The 25,931-nt window shown below is 39.9% G+C and overlaps 1 protein-coding gene across 2 annotated transcripts in view; it reads right to left on the minus strand.

The window, feature by feature from the left end:
* The window catches only part of DNAH5 (dynein axonemal heavy chain 5), a 284,081-nt gene that overhangs the window by 169,296 nt on the left and 88,854 nt on the right, over positions 1 to 25,931 (minus strand). For both annotated transcript variants that reach the window (XM_078444422.2, XM_078444417.2), the window contains exons 13-22: positions 25,774 to 25,859; positions 24,426 to 24,747; positions 23,283 to 23,489; positions 17,848 to 18,019; positions 15,525 to 15,670; positions 9,700 to 9,865; positions 8,855 to 9,091; positions 7,351 to 7,541; positions 7,175 to 7,262; positions 615 to 748 (exon numbers count right to left, since the gene is read on the minus strand). In XM_078444422.2, coding sequence (XP_078300548.2) covers positions 615 to 748; positions 7,175 to 7,262; positions 7,351 to 7,541; positions 8,855 to 9,091; positions 9,700 to 9,865; positions 15,525 to 15,670; positions 17,848 to 18,019; positions 23,283 to 23,489; positions 24,426 to 24,747; positions 25,774 to 25,859 — 1,749 coding nt within the window. The remainder of the gene's footprint in view (positions 1 to 614; positions 749 to 7,174; positions 7,263 to 7,350; positions 7,542 to 8,854; positions 9,092 to 9,699; positions 9,866 to 15,524; positions 15,671 to 17,847; positions 18,020 to 23,282; positions 23,490 to 24,425; positions 24,748 to 25,773; positions 25,860 to 25,931) is intronic.

Below are 25,931 nucleotides of genomic sequence, written 5' to 3' on the forward strand. Positions count from 1 at the left end.
TCTGATAGTTTATGAGATTTACCTGACTACACAAAAATGAAAAATTAAGTCTAAGCCTTATTCTGCTTCAGATGATACTAGTCAGTACTGACTAGTACTCACTTGTGGTTTAAATTTTTTAAGTTTATATACTTATTTTGAGAGAGACAGTGAAAGTGCGGGAGGGCCAGAGAGAGAGGGAGAGAAAGAGAACGCCAAGCAGCCTCCACGCTGTCAGCTGCAGAGCCCGATGTGGGGCTCGAAGCCACGAACTGTGAGATCACGACCTGAGCCGAAACCAAGAATCAGACACTTAACTGACTGAGCCACCCGGCACCCCTTAAAATTTTTTAACAGTTAGGTTTATTTGTATTAAATCAGTAAATACATAGACTTAAAGCATTAAACAGAACACAACATAAAACATTGGAATAATGGTCCTTTTTCACCTCGCAACCTAGAAAGAAAAAGTTTTAGGTAAACGAACATTTGCTGAGCACATCCAAGATCCCACAGCTCCTCACCAAAGGCACCGTGGGTGAGACCCAGGCTACGTGTAGGACACAAGCTTGTGACATTCACACAAGTACATATTGTAAAGCAAAGGGTTCTGGTGACAAATCCTTTTGACATACCTTTTTAGTGGAGTTGATGATTGTGCTAAGCACAGAGACTAATTTCACAATCTCTTTGTTATCAGACACATTCTTATAATAGTTCCTGGTTTGCACAGGAATGGGTAAGTTTACAGATGCTATTTCAAAGGTATCTAAACCAAAAAAAGAGAGAGAGAGAGAAATTTATATCAACAGCATAGGGAACATGCTTTAAAAAGATGAAGGGGTAGAAATGAAAGCTGGTGCAGCCACTCTGGAAGACAGTATGGAGGTTCCTCACAAAACTAAAAATAGAACTACCCGACACCCAGCAATTGCACTACTTGGCATTTATCCACGGGATACAGGTGTGCTGTTTCAAAGGACACACGCACCCCCATGTTTATAGCAGCACTATCAACAATAGCCAAAGTATGAAAAGAGCCCAAATGTCCATCGATGGATGAATGGATAAAGAAGATGTGGTATATATATTCAATGGAGTATTACTTGGCAATCAAAAAGAATGAAATCTTGCCATTTGCAACTATGTGGATGGAACTGGAGGGTATTATGCTAAGTGAAATTAGTCAGAGAAAGACAAAAATCATATGACTTCACTCATATGAGGACTTTAAGAGACAAAACAGATGAACATAAGGGAAGGGAATCAAAAAGAATATGAAAACAGGGAGGGGGACAAAACAGAAGAGACTCATAAATATGGAGAACAAACTGAGGGTTGCTGGAGAGTTTGGGGGAGGGGGGATGGGCTAAATGGGTAAGGGGCACTAAGGAATCTACTCCTGAAATCACTGTTGCACTATATGCTAACTAATTTGGATGTAAATTTTAAAAAATAAAAAATTAAATTAAAAAAATTAAATAAAAAAATTTTTTTAATTAAAAAATTTTTGAGGGGCGCCTGGGTGGCTCAGTCGGTTAAGCGGCCGACTTCGGCTCAGGTCATGATTTCACGGTCCGTGAGTTCGAGCCCCGCGTCGGGCTCTGTGCTGACAGCTCAGAGCCTGGAGCCTGTTTCAGATTCTGTGTCTCCCTCTCTCTGACCCTCCCCCGTTCATGCTCTGTCCTCTCCGTCTCAAAAATAAATAAACGTTAAAAAAAAAAATTTTTTTCTAAATTTTTTTGAAAATAAATAAAATAAAAAGACGAAGGGATTTCTATAAGGAAGAAATTTCTATAAAGTAAGGACCTCTGACAATCTGCTTCTTTGTAAAAAGCAATTGAAAACTTGTCAATATCAATTTTTCAGGACTCTGGACATTACCCAAAGCTTGCAAGAATCCAAGTAGTGTTTCTTTATTTAAGAAGAAATGCTAAGGGGCACCTGAGTGGCTCAGACAGTTGAGCATCCAACTTCAGCTCAGGTCTTGATCTCGCAGTCTGTGAGTTCAAGCCCCAGGTCGGGCTCTGTGCTGACAGTTCAGAGCCTGGAGCCTACTTCAGATACTCTGTCTCCCTCTCTCTCTGCCCCTCCCCCACTATGCTCTGCCTCTCTCTCAAAAATAAATATTTAAAAATTTTTTAATTATAAAAAAAGAAAAAATGCTAAAATCTTGGCAACCATAGTGAATTTCGAGGTGTTTTAACTTCCCTAGGTCCACTTCCCCCTCCTTGGCAATGTGTTTGCCTTGAGAAACACAGCCACAGCTTAGCATCACCCAGGAGCCAGACTGGCTTTGGAGCCCCTCAAGAAGCCCCAGAGAATTGTGACTATATGACTCATCGTGATGTTCTCTAGAAAAGCCCCATCCAGAGTTTATCTTTATTTGACTTGACTCAGAATTCACTGAGTAAAAAAACAAAAAACAAAAACAAACAAACAAACAAAAACCCTATCACCAAAGCATTTATTAGAAAAAAAACAAGCAGTAACAATTAACTTCACAGACGCCTGAGACAATGGTACTCGTTGAGATAAACAAGAGGTTGGCCAAAAAAATCAAAGATCTGAGGAATGAGATAGATATCCACAGAGGGTGTTGTAAAGTCGTGATCCCCTGGGGCTCTAAAAGTCATGCATATGTACAGAGCTGTGCACATGCCCAGGAAAGACCTAAAATGCCCTGATCTTTTACTTTGTCTGAACTCAGGGCCTCGCACAATCAGTAAATAAAGGCTAAGGCAGTCCTGAAAACTTCCTGAGCCATCAGGTGCTCCAGCCAACATACCATCCCCTAGGCGAAGGGTGTAGGACTTACTGGTTCAGAGGATTAAGGAAATCTCTAGGCAATCGTTAGCTGACCATGAAACTAACCAGAAACTCCAGCTGTGCACACCACAGGAAAGGCAAATTCTACAGAATTAGTCCAGGAGAGTCCATAAAGTCAATAAAGAAACAAACAGTGACAACAACAACAGACTGGGGACAAGACAGCCAGATTTTCAAAGGTGCCACATTCTATTCTTTAAAATATCAAGTTTTTAACAAAAGTAAGAATGGTCAGCCATGCAAAGATACAAAATAGCAGTCCCCACACACAGGAACAACAGCAGTGAATAGGAACTCTATATGAGAAAACCCAACTATTGGAATTACTAGACAAAAATATGTATATCAGCTGTTATAAATGTGTTCAGGGAATGATAGAAAACCCTAACTAAAGAATTAAAGAAGGGGCACCTGGGTGGCTCAGTCAGTTAAGCCTTCAATTCTTGACTTCGACTCAGGTCATGATCTTACGAACGGTTCCTGAGCTTGAGTCCCACATTGGGCTCTGCATTGACAGGGTGGAGCCTGCTTGGAATTCTCTCTCTCTCTCTCTCTCTCTCTCTCTCTCTCTCTCTCTGCTTCTCTCTCTGTCTCTCTCTCTCTCAAAATAAATAAATAAACTTTAAAAAAAAAGAAAGTGTGAGAATCATGTCTCACAAAATAAAGAATAGCAATAATGAAATAGAAATACAAAAGAGTTGAATGCAAATTCTGAGATTGAGGAGAACATAAATGAAATGAGAATTCACAAGAAGGGCTCAACAGATGACAGTCTCTAGAAGAAAAAAATAGTGACCTTGAAAAGAGTTTTGTTAAGACAGAAGACTAGGTTATGGATTTAAGGTATTTCTTCTTCTTTAATATCCATGTTTAAGATTATAAATTTCCTTCCGAATGCTATTATAACTACATTTCATAAGTTCTGGTATTTTGTGTTTTCCTTTGCTTTCATCCTAAAAGTACTTCCCAGTTTCCTTTGTGATTTCTTCTTTGGCTCATTGGTTATTTCAGAGTGTGTTATTTAATTTTTATGTATTTGGGAATTTCCCAAATCTCCTGTAACTGATTTTTACAATACGGCGGGAGAATGTACTTTGCATTATTTGAATCCTTTCAAATTTCATTTCAATACTCTGTAATTCAGCACAATGCCTATAAAAATCACAGCTGCCTTTTTCTGTAGAAATTCACAAGCTGATTCTAAACTTCATATGGAAATACTAGGGACCCAGAATAGTCATCATCAACAACCTTGAAAAAGGAAAATGTTGGAAGATTCATTTTCCAACTTCAAAACTTACTTCAAAGCTACAGTAATCAAGACAGGGTGGTGCAGAAGATCAATGAAATAAAACCAAGGGTGCAAAAATAAATGCTTACTTTTACATTTATGGTTAATCGATTCTTAACAAAGGTCCCAAGAAAATGCAGCTGGGAAAAAACAGTCTTTTCAATAAATGGTACTGTCACAAGTGAATATCCACAGGCAAAAAAATGAATTTGAAATCCTATTTCACTCAAAATGGATCACAGGCCGAAATATAACAGTTAAAACTATAAAATATGTTAAAAAAATAAAAAAAATAGCAGTAAACCTTCATGACCTTAGGTGAAGCAACAGTTTCTTTTTTTCTTTTTTTTTTAAGATTTTATTTTTAACCAATCTCTGTACCCAACATGGGGCTCAAACTCATTACCCCGGAGATCAAGAATCACATGCTCCACCAACTGAACCAGGCAGGTGCCCCACAACTGCTTCTTCTTTTTTTTTTTTTTTTTTTTTTAATGTTTTTATTTATTTTTGAGAGAGAGTGAGAGTGTAAGCAGGGGAGGTGCAGAGAGAGAGGGAGACATAGAATCTGAAGCAGGCTCCAGGCTCTGAGCTGTCAGCACAGAGCCCGACGTGGGGCTCGAACCCACGGACTGCAAGATCATGACCTGAGCTGAAGTAGGAGGCTTCACTGACTGAGCCAACTAGGAGCCCCTGTTTCTTTTTTTCTCTTAAGTTTATTTATTTTGAGAGAGAGAGAGAGAGAGACAGTACGAGTGAGGGAGGGGCAGAGAGAGAGAGGGAGAGAGAGAGAATCCCAACCTCTGTCAGCGGGGAGCCCAAAACAGGGCATTGGATGCTTAACAGACTGAGCCACCCAGGCACCACACCCCCCACAACCCTTTTTTAAGTATAAAATCAAAAGCACCAAAAAAAAAAAAAAAAAAAAAAGCAGCTAAATTGGACTTAATCAAAATTAAAACATCTATGCTTTCAAAGATACCATTAAGAAAGTGAAAGACAACCCACAGAATGGAGAAAATATTTGCAAATTACCTGATATCGTATTGAGGTAAATAACTGTTACAGCTCACCAATAAAAAGACCAATAATCCAATATTTTAAAACATGGGCAAAAAATCTGAATAGACATTTCTCCAAACAAGATATACAAATGGTAAAAAAACACATAAGATGCTCAACATCATTAGTCATTAGGGGAGGGCAAATCTAACCCCCACTGAGGTGCCACTTTACCCCTGTGAGAATGGCTACAACCAAAGCAGACAAGGGCCGGTGAGGGTGCAGGGGGCATTTGCGGAAGCCTGACACACCGCTGGTGGGGGTGGAAAATGGCACGACTGCTCTGGAAGACAGTTTGGCACGTCCTCAGAATGTTACGCATAAAGTTACCCTGCGGACTCAGCCATGCCACTCCTCGGTACAGACCCAAAGGAAATGAAAACGAAACATGTCTGTACAAAAACTTTACGCAGATGTTCATAGCAGTATTAGGCATAAGTGTCCAAAAGCAGAGATAACCCAAATGCTCAACTAACGGATGCACCAGGAAAATGTGGCATGTCCATACAATGGAATATGACTCAGCAATAAAAAGAAATGAAGTACTGACATTTTGCTACCACATGAACCTTGAAAATACCATGCGAGGGGCGCCAGGGTGGCTCAGTCAGTTAAGTGTCTGACTTCGGCTCAGGTCACGATCTCATGGTTTGTGGGTTCGAGCCCCACGTCGGGCTCTGTGCTGACAGCTCGGAGCCTGCCTGGAGCCTGCTTCAGATTCTGTGTCTCCCTCTCTCTCTGTTCATCCCCCCTGCTTTTGCTCTGTCTTTCCTCTCTCTCAAAATAATAAATAAACATTAAAAAAATTTTTTTAAGAAAAAGAAAGTGTTATGCTAAATAAAGGAAGTCACAAAAGACCATGTACAGTATGATTCCATTTATATCAAATGTCCAGAGCAAGCAAATCCATAAAGACAAAGTAGGTCGGTGGTTCCCAGGGGCTGGAAGGAGGGGGATGGGGAGTGATAAAAATGATCTAAAATTAAATAGTGGGTGATGGGCATACAACTCTGTGAATATACTAAAACCACCAAATTGTACACGTTAAAAGAATAAATTCTTAAATAAATAAAGGACACATTTTATGTAAGTTATATCTCAAAGCTGTTATTTTTTTCTAATGCGGCTTATTTTTTTAATTCGTTTGTCATGACAAACACATACAGGCAACTTTTCATTAAACATTTTTTCTTCTCCATTTTAGACATAATTCATGACTGAGCATATTCTGAGTTTAGAAAATTCTCTATTTTAGACTATTTTAGGAAGTAAAGCAATGTTTCCAAATAATATAAAAATTGAAATTAACACAATAACATACACTTTTTTTTTTTAGCTTCAATAAATACTATTGTAAGTTGTGGACAACATTGTTCTGAGCTATCTTTCTCTTCCTCAGTGACAGACTATCTCAAAGAGGTACGTGTTTCGGTTTCTTGTGATGGTTAGCTGATTTACCATGCAGGAATATAAATAATAATTGAAAATTACATGGCGTCTCCCTTTTGCAGGGTTGCTGTAGAAAGAGTTTGCAGGACTAAAGACAACATTTAATATCGTTAGTAACTGGATATCATATGTTCTCTAATTTTACGGACTATAAATGAAAACCATGAGACATACGGCAAAAATCACAACACATTAGCACAACAGGACACATACTGGGTTAAAATACAAACTATCTCTTAAATGTCAGAAAATATTCATTGCAATGATGGCAAGTTTCTCTTTAAACTGTGAGACTAAAGTCTTCCTTGTCCCCCTGTTCTTTTCATTACCAGGGACCAGAAATCAGTGAGGCAGCCATATCTGTGATGTATACACTAAATATATACCATTTATAATGGCTATATTAAAATACATGGATCTTCATATTATATTAACTTAAAACTGGCTCATAGATTTATATTCCAATCAACACTGATTTAAGAATTGCACGGAGGGAAAATACATTTTAGCTCCATCAATGTTGGTTTTCAATGACTGGTTAAAAAGGACTAAAGGAACATTTACCTTGAGGTTCATTTTCTCCAATTTCAGCATCAGAATCGCTGTCTTCATTATTCTGCAAAGCAGCTGTTGTTCTTTCCTGCATCTTTTTCTACAAAGTGAAAGGATATTCTTCAGCTCAGCCCCATCCAATAACAGAAGAATCTTCCATATGAAATGATTCCTTCATCCACACCCACCTTAGACAACAGCTCGCTGCTCCACTGTCTAATGCCCTTGGTGACATTGACGATGCACTCCACAGCTTTGTTCAGTGTCTGCTGTACGTCTTCCAGGGCAGGGGCCATGGCAATGTTGGGAATGGCCAGAGTGATGCCCGCCCGGAAAATGGGCAGACTGTTCTGCTTCCTCTTCGATGTACTGTTACTGTCTGAGTTAACACAAAAGAGGGAAGCCTTACTATTTTTTATTTAAAATGGGTCTTATTTCATTTTAAGCTGGAAAAATTAAAGCACCTAGAACAGTACATAATAGATACATACAATCAGACAAATATTTTGTAGATGAATGAAAACTAACTCGTTTTATCCAACATAACAACAGTTCAGTGGGACCGACGCATTTTCTGATGCAAGCCACTGGTGCCCCCTCCATAACGGACACCCACTGTGTGGGATCAGGCTTAAATATGTAAACTGTTATCCAAAATACTGAGAGGGATGCTGTTCACATACCACCATGCCACCAAATTAAATGTTAAATGTAGTGTAAGGAAGCAAGGCATGAAGAACAAGAATAACTATCAGAATAAGGCAAAGTCAGAACACATAACCAGTTGGGAAAATTTCAAATAAAACACCTTTCTACCACAGTGTGTATAATCCAAACTGGGAGCAGTGAAAGAGTGGAGAAGAAATAAGGTGTAACTCACCATTTATAACTAAGGGGCTTTTAAAGTTGCATGTAGGTATAAGTACCAGTATAGCATAGATATATAAATGTGGGGGTGTGTGTGTGCATGTGTGTCTGTAGCTTTATATAGTTGGAAATACCTGCAATATATACAGTTGGAAACACATGTGATTTAATATTCAGCATATCAACCAACGCTTGATAAGTTCTAATAATACCCTGGTGTTAAATAAAAGGATTATCTTCCCTTCCAAAGTGAAATAAAGCATAATAAACCATGCTACCAATCAAAAAATCCCTTCAATGTATCCACTTTTACTCATCTACTTTTAATTATTAAAGACGCTTCCCCTTAAATGCCAATATTCAAAATAAATAAAAAGGGTTTACTGCCCTATTATTTTTCTATTCTAATTAATATTTTATTTTAATTTTTAATGTAAAATGTAATTGCAGAATGTCTCTAGATTTGATGGATTTTTGTGGCTCATCTGGGAATACAACATGTGTTTCTGAACTGTGCTGAGGACAGGATGATTGTATTAAGAATGAGCAAACTAGCTGGAAAGTAGCAAATTGACCCAAAAATAGTAAAAACATTTTCTGTTTTGGAAAGTATGGATTAGTAAGACCTACTTCACAGAATTATTGGCATAATCAAAGTTCATAAAGTATAAACTTACATGGAGGCTGTTAGTAAATGGTGGATTTTTTAAATTATTTACAAATAGCAGGAATATACACACACACAAGCAGCAACCATGCCAGTAGGCATGCAACCCGCCACTCAAGCAGCAACCCGCCAGTAGGCAAACTGTGCAGAATTATTACCCCGGAAGTTCGCCATGTTGCAGGAATGAATGCGCTTGCGGATGGCCTCCAGCGCGTTTCTTGTAACTTTCAGAAGCGCATCCGTGTTTAGATGGTTAAAATGGGAGAGTAACCCGCAGGCTTCCTCTTCTAATATCTCAGTCTCCTTCTTCTTTCTCAGGATTGTCGCCAAAGGCAAGAGGCCTGCCGGGGCCTTGAGGGATGACGTCAAGGTGTCGGAATTTCCTTCTCTCTTTGCTGTTACAAGATGAGAAGATGGAGGGAGATGGAAAGAAAGAGAACCATCTATCGCAATTGAAGAGATACGATAAATTACGTGCAAGTTTAATCATAGACGTCAGATTTCCTAGAAAGCGAGGAAGAGGAAATTGGGGCACCACGTGGGTTATTGGAGGCCTCTCTGCTCCACAGTGTGAGGAAACAGGAGGAGAGGCCTGAGCTATGGCTGAAAAAGCAAGACGGGGTCTCAGGGACCTGGGTTCTGATGCTCTCTCTTCTATCAACAGCCATAAAGCCTCGGAGGAATCACTTTCCTTCTCTGCCTGTCAGTGTCCTCATCCCCACGAAAGGTTTGCTTTAGGATAGACAGAGATCCTCTAATGGGAATTCCAATCCATCATCCATCCTACTCTACTGACAAGGTACATGCTTGTAGAATTTCACAAAAAAAATAATGGGACTAATGACAATAGGCTCAGAATCATAACTTCAGATTTATAAATGTCCTTATAAAATTGGGAGAGTGTTTACAGAAGTGTGAAAGTAACTGATATATAGCAAATGAAATTTTGGTTTTCAGTAATGCCCTCGGACAAGTAAGACCCTTCCATCACCCCATCTCTTACCTGAACTTTCGTTTTTTGAATCAGCACTATTTACATTAGATACTTTGTCACTTTCTTCTTTGGACAGAACTTCCACATCCAGCAACATATTTATTAGTTCATTCACTGCTTCCTCCACTAATGAGCTTTTAAAATTTAGTATCTGAGCACCATTTACACAAAGGTCCTACCAAAAAAAAAAAAAGAAGAAGAAGAAAAACAGTGTCATATTTGTTTATCTAGTTCTTTTTTTTTCTAATGTTTATTTATTTTTTGTTTTGAGAAAGAGAGACAGAGTGTGAGCAGGAAAGGAGCAGAGAGAGAGGGAGACAGACTCCAAAGTAGGCTCCAGGCTCTGAGCTGTCGGCTCAAACTCACGAACCATGAGATCATGATCTGAGCTGAAGGTGGACACTAAACCAACTGAGCCACCCAGGCACCCCTGTTTATCTAACTCTTAAGACCGTATCAGTACCAGTAGTAATGCCATAGATTTAGCCTCTAGATTGGATTTTGGCCTCCAATAATGCAGGGCCACACCCCTCACATTAATCCTGGCAGGCATGTAAAAGAATGCATTAAAGATAAGAAACCAACTTGATCAGCTCAGGTAGACCAAAATTATACTTACTTCTCCAACAGTAAAGAAAATACCTCCAAATGCTTATCATCAGCCTCTCTGTCCATGAAGCTTCCTTTATGTCACATCAATCTGCTCTAGTCGGCCTTCTTTCTCTCCTCACCTTTGACAACAAGCCATAGTCAGCCCCTAATTAATTTCAGATATTCCACTCCCCTCTCGTGAGATTCCATGTTTCTCAAGAATGAGATTTAACAAACATAAACTAATAATGATTGGGGCACTATGATCAGTTCTGTAGGGTGATAGATACAGATAGATAGATGATAGATAGATAGATAGATAGATAGATAGATAGATAGAGACAGATGATGTAGACAGTCAGCAATTTACCACCTAGTTGGACAATAAGTCCATGCAATAATACACCCTGTTAGTTGGTCACAGTCTCTGGTTCCTTCCCAAGGCCCACCATTACTCATCTTGAAACTCTTCTAATGTGCTCATGGACCATCTACTCCAAACGTCAGCTTCACGGCTCATTTACCTCCTCATCACCAATGACCTTCACCTCCACTCCGCTGCTGCAGGGCACATGGCATTTTGATACCATTTACATAGGAACATTCTGATGTGTCCTGAAATAAACTATTAAACTTCTTTATCATCAAATAAAGCATAAAATAAGAACTTCACTCCCAACTCACAACTTCACCCAACTACCAATCTCTATCCCTAACCTTGAGACAATTATGAAAAAGAGGCAGGTCGGAGATTGGGTAAGGGATGAGATAGAGTTAGTACCATCTAGTAACAAGTAGAGACTCCAGCACCAAAATTCCTGGGTTCAGATCCTAGTTCTGGGAAATCTTTGACTCCCAATCTGAAAATTAAGTGGTGATTATCGTAGAACCTACCTTATGTTATTGGGAATATTCCATAAGCTAATGTATGTACAATACTAGAATAGTGCCTGGCACAAAGTAAGTACTCAGGAAGTGTTTGTTTTTATTACTGGTCAGCAAAGCACACATAACCACAGGACCTACATTTGCCAAACTTGCTAATCTCATTCCATATAAATGAGCTCCTTATTTTCTGAGAGAGCACTAATATTTTTTAGAGTCTGTATCCTAAATCCTTTCACTGTACACACCCTTTCCTAATGACTTGCTTTCTCACTTCAACCATTCTCTCATCAGTATCCTTACCTCCATCACTCCCTCAGCCTTCCACTGCCCCAGCCGGGAGAAGCCCAACCCACATGAACCAGGTAACCAACCCTTTCCACTTGCATACACAAGTCAAGGCAACGCACATATTTGGATTGGGAATGTGGTCCCCAAATTCAGTCAGGCCCCTAATGCTACCCAGAATCATTCTACAGGACTACAGTCACATTCTTCTACCAGGCCCCATAATAGCTGTATCCTCAAATCTTTACACTGTCCTCTTCCATATACTCAGCTAGTGACCTTGATTTTTACAGCACAAAGCAAATAAAGGCCAAGACGTGGGGACTCACCCAAATCCCTGATCCCACGCCCTCATTCAGAAGATAAACTGGCCTCTATCATTAACCCCTTATCTTTTTTCAGTGAATGCGGTATGTCCCCTTCTGTTTAAGAATAACCACACAACGTGAGTTCTAAATCACAGACTCCCCTGCTTCCCAGACACCATACTTACTAGCCATTCCCTTTCTCCTTCCCCCTCAGCATAAGAACATACACCGTGAACTTTAACGCAACATCTTCCTCCAGCTACCATAACAAGTTTCTGCCTCGGGGCACTTATTGTTCCCTCTGCCTGGAATTCTCTTCCCCAAAGTTATTCCCAAGGCTTTCTCCCTCATTTCCAATGCTCAAATGTAATAGCAGAAGTCATCCCTGTCCATCAACATAAATCACAACTGTCTATCAGATACTCCTTTTCTTCATTACCCTCTTAATTTTTTTCTACTGAGCTTATCACCTCCTAACTTGTTGGGTTACTGGCTTTTTTGTTTATTTGCTCTTCTGAATCCTGAACTTGAAAACGGGCTCCATGAAGGCAGGGATTTCATCTGTCTTGCTCATTGCTATATCCCCAAGTAAATAAATTCTGGGGCGTCTGGGTGGCTCAGTTGGTTAAGCCTCCGACTCTTGGTTTTGGCTCAGGTCATGCTCTTACAGTTTTTGGAATCAAGCCGTGTGTTGGGCTCTGCGCTGACAGCATGGAGCCTGCTTGGGATTCTCTCTCTCCCCGTCTCTCTGTCCCTCCCTCGCTCGTGAGCATGCACGCGTTCTCTCTCTCTCACTCTCTCTCAAAATAAACAAACTTTTTTAAAAAAGCAAACAAATTCAAGAGAAAGCATTCACTTAATTGGTAATCACTCATTTTGGTAATCAAAATGCAAATTAAGATTAGGTTCTATGATTCTGCTACTTAAACTGAAATGAATAAGTTATAATAATTTCAAATTATTTATTTCAAAAAATTGATTATATTTTATTTATAATAAATGTGTTGTTTTATTATATAACTTATAATAAAATCTCTGTTATAATTTATCACTATTATTATAAAACAGTATCTGTTGAAAGATAGTGAAATTGGTACCATTACGTCGCCGATGGCATTGGAAGCTGATGCCATCCCTTTGAAAAGCAAGTTGGCTACAAATATTAAGAGCTATTAAATGAAGCCACATTCTTTGATGCAATAATTTTGCTTTGAAGAAAGAAATAGTCCTAAAGGGGAAAACATGATACATATAAATATATTCATTGCAGCTCTTGGCAAAATAGCAAAACTTTGGAAACCACCCAAACGTCCAGCAACAGGGAATGAGTAAGTAAATTAAGGTACATGAACTCAATAGAATATTCTGAAGGCATCATTAAAAAGGTGGCTATAAAAGCCACATAGCAACATGAGAAATAGTTCTTGAAAAAACGTTAAGTGGGAGAGAAAAACACTATTCAAAATCTGCTGGAGGGGCACCTGGCTGGCTCAGTCACTGGAACACGCGACTCTTGATCTCAGGGTTGTGAGTTCGAGCCCCATGTTGGGTATAAAGATTACTTTAAAAAACTATTTGTTTAATCAAAATACGAGGCACCAGGGTGGCTCAGTTGGTGAAGTGTCTGACCCTTGATTTCAGCTCAGATAATGAATCACACTTTGAGAGTTCGAGCCCTGTGTCAGGCTCTGCACTGACAATGTGGAGTCTGCTTGGGATTCTCTTTCTGCCCCTCCCCTGCTTGTGTGCTCTCTCTGTCTAAATAAATTTTTAAAAAATAAATAAATAGATAATAAAAAACAAATCAAAATCTGCTGCACGTGTAGCAGGGGATCACAACTTTACTGAGAGGCATATAAAACAGTCCGTATACCCAAACTGTCACAAGCATGGTCTAAATGATTAAAAAAAAAAAAAAAAAAAATAGTATTTTTCCCATTTTTAACAGCTTGTGCTTAAATTTAAAAGAGATGTATTTTTATAGAATAATCCTACGAATAGGGGTAACATTAAAACCATGAAGCTAAGTGATTTCTCAGAGGGCAAGAGCATGACAAATGAGCAGGGGCGCGCGGGCAGGGGGAGTTTGGGGTGTAGACACAGCTGGTGCGTCTGAGAGAAGGAAGAAATAGGAATTTCTAAAATGCTGACATTTAATTTTGGTTATCTAGTAGTAATTTAATGTAAACTGAAGATTACCACATATGCAGAAAAGGTAACATGTGTTACCAGGACGGGACTGAGACTACTATTCTGCTTGGGACGTTGGTCTTTGGCTGGTGTCTGGGGGCCTGGATTTGGGGAAGGTTCCCACGGCTCCCCAGCTGGTAAGACTGGCTCACTGTGCCTACACAGCCTGTGCAAACAGTGTGGTTTATGCTGCATACCTGTTTTCCTTCTGGATACCTGGGATTTTGGTCCATGCTAGGCAGACGGTGCCTATGTGACCACACCCAATAAAAAGCTTGGGCACTGAGTTTCTCATGGACTTCCCTGAGCAGAAATGTTGCAAACATGTTGCTGCATTTTTGTTGCTAGAGAGAGAGTAAGCTCTGTGTGGCCCCTCAAGAGAGTGAGAGAGCATAAGGAATGCACACATGCATTCCTCCAACCCCCCACCACCTCGCTCCCCTATGGCCTGGGTGTCTTTACTACATCACTCTAGTAAGTCTCAGTCTTTAGTGCAAGTAGGTGCTGACTTCCGGGAGTCTTTCTTACCAATCTTCCATTCTTTTTTGTTTTTTTAAGTTTATTTATTTTGAGAGAGACAGAGAGAGAGTGGGGAGGGGCAGAGAGAGAGAGCAGGGGACAGAGGATCTGAAGTGTGCTCTGTGCGCTCCGTGCTGACGGCAGCGAGCCCGATGGAGGGCTCAAACCCATGAACTGTGAGATCATGACCCGAGCCGAAGTCTGACACTCAACCAACTGAGCCGTTCAGACATCCCTTAATCGGCCATTCTTATAAATCATCCTTCTAGTGGAGGTGGTCTTGAGGACTCCTGACACACCATATCAAAATCATCACTGATGAATTCTTATCATCAGGATGCCCATCGAGAACACTGCAGTGATGCCAAAGTGACATTTCCAAAGGGCCAATTCATGGAACACCGTTTGCAGGATCTTAATCCTGGTATAAGGAAGAAAGTGTTCCATTTGGAAAAAAAAAAAAAAAAGTGTAAGAAATAATGGGTCAAAGCAAGTTACAAAGGCTCTCCCAGGAGATCTTCTGAAAGCTGTTATTTGAATACGTTAATGAGTGAAGATGCTGCCAGGGTAACTGGGGGAAGGGTCCTTACCCTGAGCAGTCTCCACCCAGACCCAGCTTTCCCGGTTTCCGGGCAGTGACTCTGGAACTGTGTGCCATCGGACACCTGTTTGGGGAGCAGTGCTCCACAGAAATGTTTAAGGAAGAAATTCTGTTCTGAAGCTACTTAAAACAATCGCCTTATTAATTAGCACTAGCATACTGGAAGCTCTTCAACAAAATAGCTCTATTTTTCAAAAAATATGGAAAAAAACGAGAAATGCGTCCCATGGCAATTTCCCCTCCTACTGGTCTGAAAAGAAATGATCTGCTCTTCGTGTCTAAGTGACTCCTTAGATACGTTCCTCTTCGTTTTCAAATTACTGCCAGAAAGCTCTGCGTTTGATCACACCTATCACAGACCAGTTACAGACAGAAGAAAAATATGTAATTTATGCTTCGAAACATGCCCTTTATTTTAAAAATTTTAATAAAAACATCAATCTCCTAATAACCTTTGTCATCTGGAGGAACTCGGCGCAGGTAAGTGGCTCCTCCTGGGGAAGCCGGCAAAGCGGCGTGCTGCTCATTTCTTCCAGAATGGCATCAATGCGAAACTCCATCAGATCGTTGACTCTGTCAAGCAGCAATTCCAGGTCCTCTTTGGAAAAAATAAAAGTGAATACAAAGGATGAAGCACTTTTCTTTTTTCAAAAAAAAAAAAAAAAAATGTACACGGCCAAACTGCAGTGGTGAAATCAGGATTACGGTCACTGGGGACCGCTGTGTCTCTCTTGGTTTTCTCACACTGTCCTTCCTCTAACTGGTTTCCCGGCTCTGGCTCTCTCGACCTGCCTCTCTCTGACTCAAGACTTCAAGGACTGGCTCGAATGCATCTCCCTCAGGAGGCTTCCTGTGACTCTGCACATATTCGAATTGCCCCCTCCTCCTGCGCTGGCACTGACCCCTGAGCATCCTTCTAGCTGTACGTGCGCCATATTGCCTACTCATCTACTCATGTGTCTCTTCTTCTTCTAGAATTCCTCCTTGTCATCCTTGCTTGTTCAACACAGCTCTGCACCTATTCCTCAGGAGGTATTCAACAGATAATTCTCTGTTAAGATTTTGTTTTTAAGTAATCTCTACACCCAACATGGAGCTTGAACTCACAACCCCGGGATCAAGAGTCACATGCTCCACCAACTGAGCCAGCCAGGCGCCCCAACAGATATTACTGAAGTGAAACAATTCCCTCGGTTTTTCTTTTACTGTTAGTATCATAAGGTACATTTTTTTTAAGTTGTGCTGAAGTAATATTGAACACTAAGTTCCATAGACAGAAAGGTCAATTCCAGAGGAAATTAACACTTTTACATCAAAAGTAGGAATGATGGTTAATAAAGCTCTATCTAAGGGATAATATGGTTTTCAACGGATACCACAGAGTAAATTCTCTTTTCTTCTGATACGGTTTTCATCTAGGAAATGAAGTTAAAATTGAATACAGGCAAGTCCATGTCATATACTCATGATGTATCAAAGATGTAAAATGTTCCCTTAAATAAATACCTTTACTTCCTATAGAATAAGGCCTTAAAAGTTTTCAACCATTTCTAAGTTAATATCAAGATACCAAAAAGTTTTGCCTGGTAAGCTTATTTCCAACTAGAAGAGAGCCAACACTTTTAGGTAAGCATGAATGCTCAATAAAATTCTTTACTGTATCTGATTCTATAAAGCTTCTTCGAGGACATCTGTGAGCCACCCCATCCCCCAAGATGTCCACATCCTAATCCCCTTCAGATGCTACCTGATATGGCAAAGGGGACTTTGCGGATGTGATCAAGTTAAGTATCTTGAGATGTAGAAACTGTCCTAAATTATCTAGGTGGGAATTATCTACACTAGGTGGGAGCAGTGTAGCCATAAGAGTCCTTATAAGAGGAAAGAAGGAGAGTCAAAGTCCATGGAAACAGAGAAACAGAGAAAAGGAGATTTAAGAATACTATGTTACTGGCTTTGAAGATGGAGTGACCATGAGCCAAAGGATGTAGGTGACCTCTGGAAACTGGAAAGGATTCTCTCCCCCAAAGCCTCCAGAAGGAACTATCTGTGCTGATACCTTGATTTTTAACTCCCTAAGAGTCATCTTGGACTTCTGACATCCATCTCAGATCCTTCATGTAAATCGCAAAGAGAAAACAGAATGCGAGAACTAAGGAGAGCTTCTTTAGAAGCTAGCTCCTGTCCCAGGTAACATAATAATAAGACATCCAAATGCAAACATTCTAATCCTAATATTCTCTAGGGAGAATAGTACTAAAGTATAGCTTGGTAGAGCCTGTTCTAATTTGGTTGTGATAACTCTTATTATGAAGTTTTTATACCTTTTATTAAATATCTCCTTCTAGAATGTTAGCCTATTTCCTCCTGTTTTAGTTCCCAGGGAGCTGTATTTTGGAAAGAATATTGTTTTGGAGGCAAGGAAACTGGGTTCTAAACTCACCCTTACTGCTTACATCTATATCACATTAGCAGTCACCCAGCATCTCTGGATCACAGTTTTCCAACTTTAAATTGACCATCTTATTGAAAGTCGAATGTCCAATAGTAAGTATGATTTTTAAATCCAGTTAATCTCTGGGAGATAAAATTAAATAGTGAATTTCCAGGAAATTAATGAGTTCATGTATTTTGGTAAAATTCCCTAAGGAACAGCTTAAGAATAACGGTCTCATTTCATTATTTATATCCCAGTATCTAGAAGAAATTATACAATAGACATTAAGAACACAGCCTTTCAAAAATGAGAAATAATAACTATTCAGACAGACTTACTGATCTTCGCAAAAGTGTTTTTTAAGTACGTCTCAATGTTCAGTGACGTCCAGGTCAGTGCAGCCAAGCCAGGCTGGAGAGCTTCATCCACTTTAGCCAAATGAGGGACCATCAGTTGCTCTATGATGGGAGGCATTTTTGACTTCACTCTCTGGTATTCGGCCAGCATCATCTGCAATGAAATGGAGGTTAAATGATCAATGAATATCACACTTCTACTATCTCATTTTTTTCTTATCCAAAAGGATGGCTTTTAGTTAAAGTCCAGCTGTAGGGCTCCAACAGTAGAGTGGAGGCAGGTAGAGTGGCCAAAACAACACAAGAATGGGAGAGGCAAAATCTCTCCCTAAATACAAATTCCTAATCCAATGAAATACAGCTGAGAGAAATTAAGAGTAGGAGTTTCTCACCCCTTCCCCTGCCCAAAAAGGGGAGAAAAGTTCTAAGGTCAAGTGACTTTCTAGACCAGGTTACCAGTGACTTAGTCTGTGCATCACTAAGCTCATTCATTCAACTTTGTATGCTGGCACCACCCACTTCCTGCTCCTCTGGGCAATTCCTGTGGACCATACTCATCACCCAAAATGCTGGGGTCACCAGAAATCTGCCTCAGCCCAAAGGAAACAAAAGCAAAAATGAACTATTGGGACCTCATCAAAGTAAAAAGTTTCTGCACAGTGAAGGAAACAATCAGCAAAACTAAAAGGCAAACAACAGGATGGGAAAAGATATATGCAAATGACATATCAGATAAAGAGTTAGTATCCAAAAGCTATAAAGAACTTATCAAACTGAACACCCAAAAAACAAATAATCCAGTGAAGAAATGGGCAAAAGACATGAAGAGACACTTTTCCAAAGAAGGCATCCAGATGGCTAACAGACACATGAAAAAATGCTCCACATCACTCATCATCAGGGAAATACAAATCAAAACCACAATGAGATACCACCTCACACCAATCAGAATGGCTTAATTAACAACTCAGGCAACAATAGATGTCAATGAGGATGTGGAAAGAGGATCTCTTTTGCACTGCTGGGGGGAATGCAAACTGGTACAGCCACTCTGGAAAACAGTATGAAGGTTCCTCAAAAAGTTAAAAATAGAACTACCCTACGACCCAGCAATTGCACTACTAGGTGCACTACTAGGTGTATCCAAAGGATACAGGTGTGCTGTTTCGAAGGGGCAGAGGCACCCCAATGTTTATAGCAGCATTATCAACAATAGTGGAAGTATAGAAAGAGCCCGAATGTCTATTGACAGATGAATGGATAAAGAAGATGTGGTATATATACACAATGGAATATTACTTGGCAACCAAAAAGAGTGAAATCTTGCCATGGATGGAACTAGAGTGAATTATGCTAAGCGAAATTAGTCAATCAGAGAAAGACAAATATCATACGACTTCCCTCATGTGAAATTTAAGATACAAAACAGATCAACATAAGGGAAGGGAGGCAAAAATAATATAAAAACAGGGAAGGGGACAAACCATAAGAGACTCCTAAATATAGAGAACAAACTGAGGGTTGCTGGAGGGGTTGTGGGTGGGGGGGATGGGCTAAATGGGTAAGTTAAGGGGCATTAAGAAGACACTTGTTGGAATGAGCACTTGATCGCTTCTCGGCCTTTTGGCTAAGATCAAGTGTGGAATGAGCACTTGAAGTTATATGTAGGGGATGAGTCACTGGCTTCTACTTCTGAAATCATGATTGCACCATATGCTAACTAACTTGGATGTAAATTCTAAAAAAGAAAAAAGAAAAGAAATCTGCCTCAGCCCATTGCTGGAATCATAAGCCAAATCTTTTTTTTTTTTTTTTTTTTTTAAGGTATCTATATATTTTTGAGAGAGACAGAGACAGTGTAAGAGGGGGAGGGCAGAGAAAGAGGGAGGAGACAGAATCCCAAGCAGGCTCCGCGCTCAGCGCAGAGCCTGATGCAGGGCTCGAACTCACAAAACCATGAGACTGTGACCTGGGCTGAAACCAAGAGTCAGACACGTAACCAACTAAGCCACCCAGGAGCCCCACGCCAAGTCTTGATGTAAGACCCAAAGCATATAAGGAGTCAGGAACCGGCGTTGATCCCACCAAATGTCATGGCTTTAGGTATCATCTGTATGCCAAAGACAACTAAATTCGCATCTCAGCCCAGATCTCACTCCTCAAATCCAGAATCAAACAAGGCCTAAGCCTATTCAGTATCTCCAAATGAATATATAAAAGACATTTCGATTTAACATGTCCAAAACTGAAAGTTTGTTCTTCCCCAAAACCTCTGCCCACAGCATTCTCCATCTCAGCTGATGGTGGCTTCTGTCTGTCTCTCCCACCCACAGGCAATCCATCAGGCTGTCTTGTTTGTTCCACATTCAAGAGATCCTATATCTGACCTGTTTACTATATGCAGTGCTACCACTATCGCTGACTCTCCTCTAAATTACTGTAACGGTCTACCATTGTCTCCCTGCTTCCACTAATGCCCCGTACAGTCTGTGCTCAATTTAGCAACAAGAATGACCCTTTCAAAATGTAAATCAGCCTGGGTAATACCTCTGCTTACATAGCCACATGCCTTCCCATCTCATTCAGGGATACAAGTTCTTATGTTGGTCTACAAAGATCTACCCAATCTGGTCCCCATTACTTCTTTGATCTCATCTCTAATCATTCTTCTCATCCCTTACCTACTCTTGCCCTACTGTCATCCTTGCTGGTCCCTAGCCTCAGGTCCTTTGTATCCCCTTCAAATAATTACTCGAATGCCATCTTCTCAATTCAGCCTGTCCTGAATACCTACTTAATATTGTAAACCATCACCAAAAACCACCCAAACATTTTATCCTGTGTCCTGCTCCATTTTTTCCCATAGTGCCTATCACGTTCCAATAAACTATGTAATTTATCTATTTAGAATGTTCATTGATTATTTTCAGTCTTACCCAACTAGAATATAAGGACAAGAGTTTCTATAGAAAATTCTCTTCAAGAATTTTGTCTGCTTTGTCCAATGCACCTGAAAGAGTACCTGGCATATAGGAGGTGATCCATCAATATTTCCCTAATTTATTAATTAGTTGTTATCAGAAGGAGTGCTTGTGATTACAAACTCGTGGATTCTGTCCTACAATGAAATTTACCTGTTGTATAATATTGAACTGTGTCAGTATTCTGTTCATATATTACCATTTGATAAATTTTTTTAATGTTTATCTTTTATTTTTGAGAGAGAGAGAGAGAGAGAGGGACAGTGCAGGGGAGGGACAGAGAGAGAGAGAGAGAGACAGAGTGCAGGGGAGGGACAGAGAGAGAGGGAGACACAGAACTTGAGGCAGGCTCCAGGCTCTGAGCTGTCAGCACAGACCCCAATGTGTGGCTTGAACTCACGGACCAGTCCGTAAGATCATGACCTGAGCCGAATCGGGACACTTAACTGAGTAAGCCACCCAGGTGCCCCATACATTACCATTTTAAATAAGACTAAAAGTACTTGCAGCCTACCTTTTTTCATAATGTTAGTATTAATAATAATTAATTATAAGAAAGTAAATTTGATGTACTTCTATAAATACAATTGTTTTTAAGCTCATATTTGTAATGTGCATGTTGATACTGTTTATCATTAGATCAACGTTTACCCAAATGTTTTCCCTGAACTACTAGCCCTAAGAGATTCTACAAGGAAAAGTGGTCCCTGGATGAATAAGCTTGGAAACCACTGTATACATGATCCTCCTTCTTGGAAAGTCACAATTAAAATTAATAATTCTGCAAAAACCACAAGAAAGAAGTAAGAAACCCAACGGACTTTGTGAATTTTGTTAAACCCAACATTTCCCAAATGGACCACATCATCCTTTCTTCATACAATACTTTTCTGCAATTTCTCTATATCCTTTCAATTTCCATGAAAACCACTTTGAAAAAGCCTATGTTGGATGGTTCTATTAGCAGCTACTTATACATTTCCTCAATCAATTATCCACGGCTTATCTATTTTCAATGCCCATCACTTATTCTACCTGGAAAGCAAATCAGCAGACCTTCTACCTCTCACCTTAATCCTTTAACCCCATGAGATATTATTCATTTTATAGATGACAAACTGAGGCTTCAAAGGGTAAAACAATTTGCCCAAAGATAATGATTTGTATCCAGATCAAACTGGTTTTAGAATCCATTCTCATAACTATTAGTCTATGTGGGCTCATTTTCTTTCCTGTTTGAACCACACTCCAAGGAACAGAAGAAGAAAACAAGCTCTCAGCATAACTGTGGGAACCTGCGAGCTCTGTTAAATATTCAGCACGATAACTCTGCAACATCTGAGGTGGTCCTCCAACCTACCAAAATATCTGCTCTTACCAGTTACTCATGTTGCACACTTGTCCTCTTCTGTCAGACCCATTAACATTGGGGCAACCCGTAGCCTTCTACTCCACTTTATCTACATTCTCTTCCTTGGAGATCTCATCCAAGACAATAACATTGAATACCAACTATATTTTAAGTTTATCTATTTTTTTTATTAATCTCTACACCAAATGTGGGGCTTGAACTCATGACCCCAAGATCAAGAGTTGCGTGCTCTTCCCACTGAGCCAGCCAGCTGCCCCTAAATGCCAACTATATTCTTAAAATTCTCAAAAATAAAAAAATAAATTTAATAAAAATAAAACTCTCAAAACTATGCCTTCCACTTTGACTCCTCCACTCTACTCCAGACTTACATATCTATCTGCATGGATAATACTTCCACTTAGATCTCTCAAAATCATCTTCTACTTCAGATGGACATTATTGATCTCCTCCTGTCCTCCAAAATATACTAGATCCAGCCTTTGCCATCTCCATAAATGGAACTTTCATTTTGGGCTACTGCATCTGATTAAGCAAATGGTACAAGAATATGAACTACACGGAAATATATAATCGCCCTACTTTAGTAAATCCATTGAGTCACTCACACCAAAAACAAAGGAATCATCCTTGAGTTCTCTCATAACCTGCCTATGGACAATTATTCTCTAATCCACTGATCTACTACTCAGCTGCCACCCAATTTCAACCCACCATCATCTCCATCCTGAAGCAGCACAACAGCCTGCACCCTGCCTTCGCACTGACACTCTTGTCCCCTTAAAAATCTATTCTCTCTGTAGCAGCAAGAACGATTTTTATCGTAAAAACTCCTGCTTGAATTCTTGCAATGTCTTCCTGGTGCCTTCAAACTTATAACCTGCGTTTACATGATCGGTGATGAGCTGGCCTCCACCTTCCCTACAGTCACATTCCTTCTCAATCTCCACCTCAGTCATCCTGAGCACTTGCTATCCCTCAATAGTGACATACCACCAGATTTTTTTTTTTTTCTAATGCAAACTGGGCCTAGCCAGAAACAGGAAAAAATTAAAGTACCATACCTTCATGTTACTGAAGTTCTTTTTGTATACATCCCGTTTCTGGAACAGGGCAGCCGCCAACGGTGACACTTCCAGACCCATCTGTGACATGCACTCTGTCTCTCTAAATAAGGTTAATATCTGTGGGTCAAAGTTTACAAACAATTCCCCCGTGCCTGGAGCCTTCACCAATAAAGATGCCTCAAGTCCTATGTGAATTTCTTCAATCTGTGTCAAGAGATCAACATTTTTACTATTAGAAAGTTCAGCGCCTCGACAGGGGGTCTAGCTCAGTCATTTCTGGGAATGATGACCAGTAAGTGTTCTTCCTTGGATTTGAGCTGCTCAAACCAAAGACGACACTCTTCTTCCAAGGTCACTTTCAGAAAAGTGCCTTCGAGCTCTTGGTAGTGATGCTGTGCAGTCAATCTGACAAAATGCCTGGGTCATGACCCTCTCACACCCAACAGGTAAGTGGACACTGCAGAGGCTTCTCAAAACCCGTTTAGCTCCCTGATACCGTCGTGCCCAACTCATTATTCTTCCTAATAAAAGTTTTATTCAACCCACTAAATTCGGTTTTAGTTATCTAGAGAAACTATGAATACCACCATGGAGACCTCTCTGTTATTGGCTCAGGCACCAAGAGCTAAACCAGGAAAATGGGCTAGCATTTTAGGGGGCCTGTAAGGCTGAATTTCATCCTCTGAGATACTTCCCGTCAGTCTGCAAAGACATACAAGAGTGGGTAGGGTATGAAATACAATTTGATGAACCTAGGATAACCAAAGAAAATTTAAGATTTCGCTTTACAGAGACATACTAATGTTTAGCGACACATCAAGGAAGTTAATGGATTCGAAAAAAGTCAGAAATCCTAATCGACTAGGTAAAAGAACCAATAAACAGGATCTTCTTTCTCTCTTAGGAGTTTGTAAATTAAATAAAAATGAGCTTCTGTTACCTGCCTTATAATTTTTTTCAAAATCAATCATTATTTTTCTTCATGGACATATTATACTCTTTGATTACCTACATTCAACCAAACCTGTCTTATGAAATACCCACAAATCCAACTTTCTACAGGAATAAAATGCTAGCAGAGGGTTTCCTCTTGACCTGGCAACGAAGACGTCTTTGAAGGGCACACATGTAGAGACTCACTTGCTGAAGCCATGCCCTGTGGTAGAGAACTTCAAACTCCAGGAGGACTTTGGCCACCCTGTTGTAACAGCGAATCACAGGCTTGGCTTCAGCCGTCTGTAGCACAGCCGGGTGCTCCTGGAAAAGCTGCATTGGTTGCTGAATCCTCTGGAAGAGCTGTCGGGCCCACAAAATCTTCCCAGCAACGGGAGGCTGATCTCGACCCAAAGGAGGATCGCATTTCTGCTTCGTATACAGCTTGGAGATCATATCGACGTCAGCCCCATAGTTTTCAAGAATACGCCGATATTTGTCATCAATACCAAGATTAGGTATATTCAACCTGAAAAAAAACAAAAAGTGAATGGTTTGAATGAATGGGAAGATACCTAGCAATCTCCTTTATTAAGATTTATTTTCGGGGCACCTGGGTGGCTCAGTCAGCTGAGCGTCTCTGGATCTCAGCTCAGGTCATGATCTCATGGTTCACGAGTTTGACCCCCCACATCAGGCTCTGCATTGACAGTGCAGAGCCTGCTTGGGATTCTTGCTCTCTCGGCCCCTCCCCCACTTGCACACTCTCTCTGTCTCTCTCGCTCAAAATAAATAAATAAACTTTAAAAAAAAAAAAAGGTTCATTTTAAAACCTATGGCAAAGGAGGGGTCCCTAGCTGACTCAGTCAGTTGAGCATCTGACTCTTGATTTTAGCTCAGGCCATGATCCCAGGGTCATGGGATCGAGCCCCACATCAGGCTCTGTAATGATAACTGCAGAGCCTGCTTGGGATTCTCTATCTCCCTCTCTCTCTGCCCCTCCCCCGCTCACTCTTTTTTTTCCTCTCTCTCTCTCTCTCTCAAAATAAATAAATAAACATTTTTTTAAAAACATACAGTAATGGAAAAAAATGAGATATTTGGTTGGCATATTTAAAAAATCAGAATAGTATCAATCCATCCATTATCTCAATAAAGTGGCTTTAAATAATAGTATTGGGATGCCTGGCTGGCTCAGTAGAGCATGTGACTCTTGATCTCAGGGTCACGAGTTCAAGCCCCACATTGGGCATAGAGTTTACTTAAAAAAAAAAAAAATAGTATAAATCCTTAAAATCTAAGCAAAACCATTAACCTGGTAAGAATTTTTTTTAATTACTTAAACATTAAGTAATATTATGATAGACAATCTCATGGTAGTTCAAAGCTAACAGGAAATAAAACAAACTCTTAACATCTGAAGAACTTAAAAACTCTGACCTTGTTATGCAGACTGTCGAGAAAGGATTTTAATTAATAATAACAAAATAAGCTAAACTGTGTTCATATGGCCCCAGTTTTAGAAGACAGAATAGAATCTGTTTCAAATTTTTACCTTTCAAATTTCTTTAACATACTTAGAGCTTGATTTGTGTTCTGAATCTTTTCAAATGTAACATCCATGAACTTCTGCAAGTCGTTCTGAAATAGAGTAAAGTCTGATTGTAAACAGTGAATTCTCATTGGAAAAGTCCTCTTTCCTTTAATTTTTTT

The sequence above is a fragment of the Panthera onca genome, chromosome A1 (assembly GCF_046562875.1).
Source record: "Panthera onca isolate mPanOnc1 chromosome A1, mPanOnc1 haplotype 2, whole genome shotgun sequence".
In the NCBI taxonomy this organism is placed as follows: domain Eukaryota; kingdom Metazoa; phylum Chordata; class Mammalia; order Carnivora; family Felidae; genus Panthera; species Panthera onca.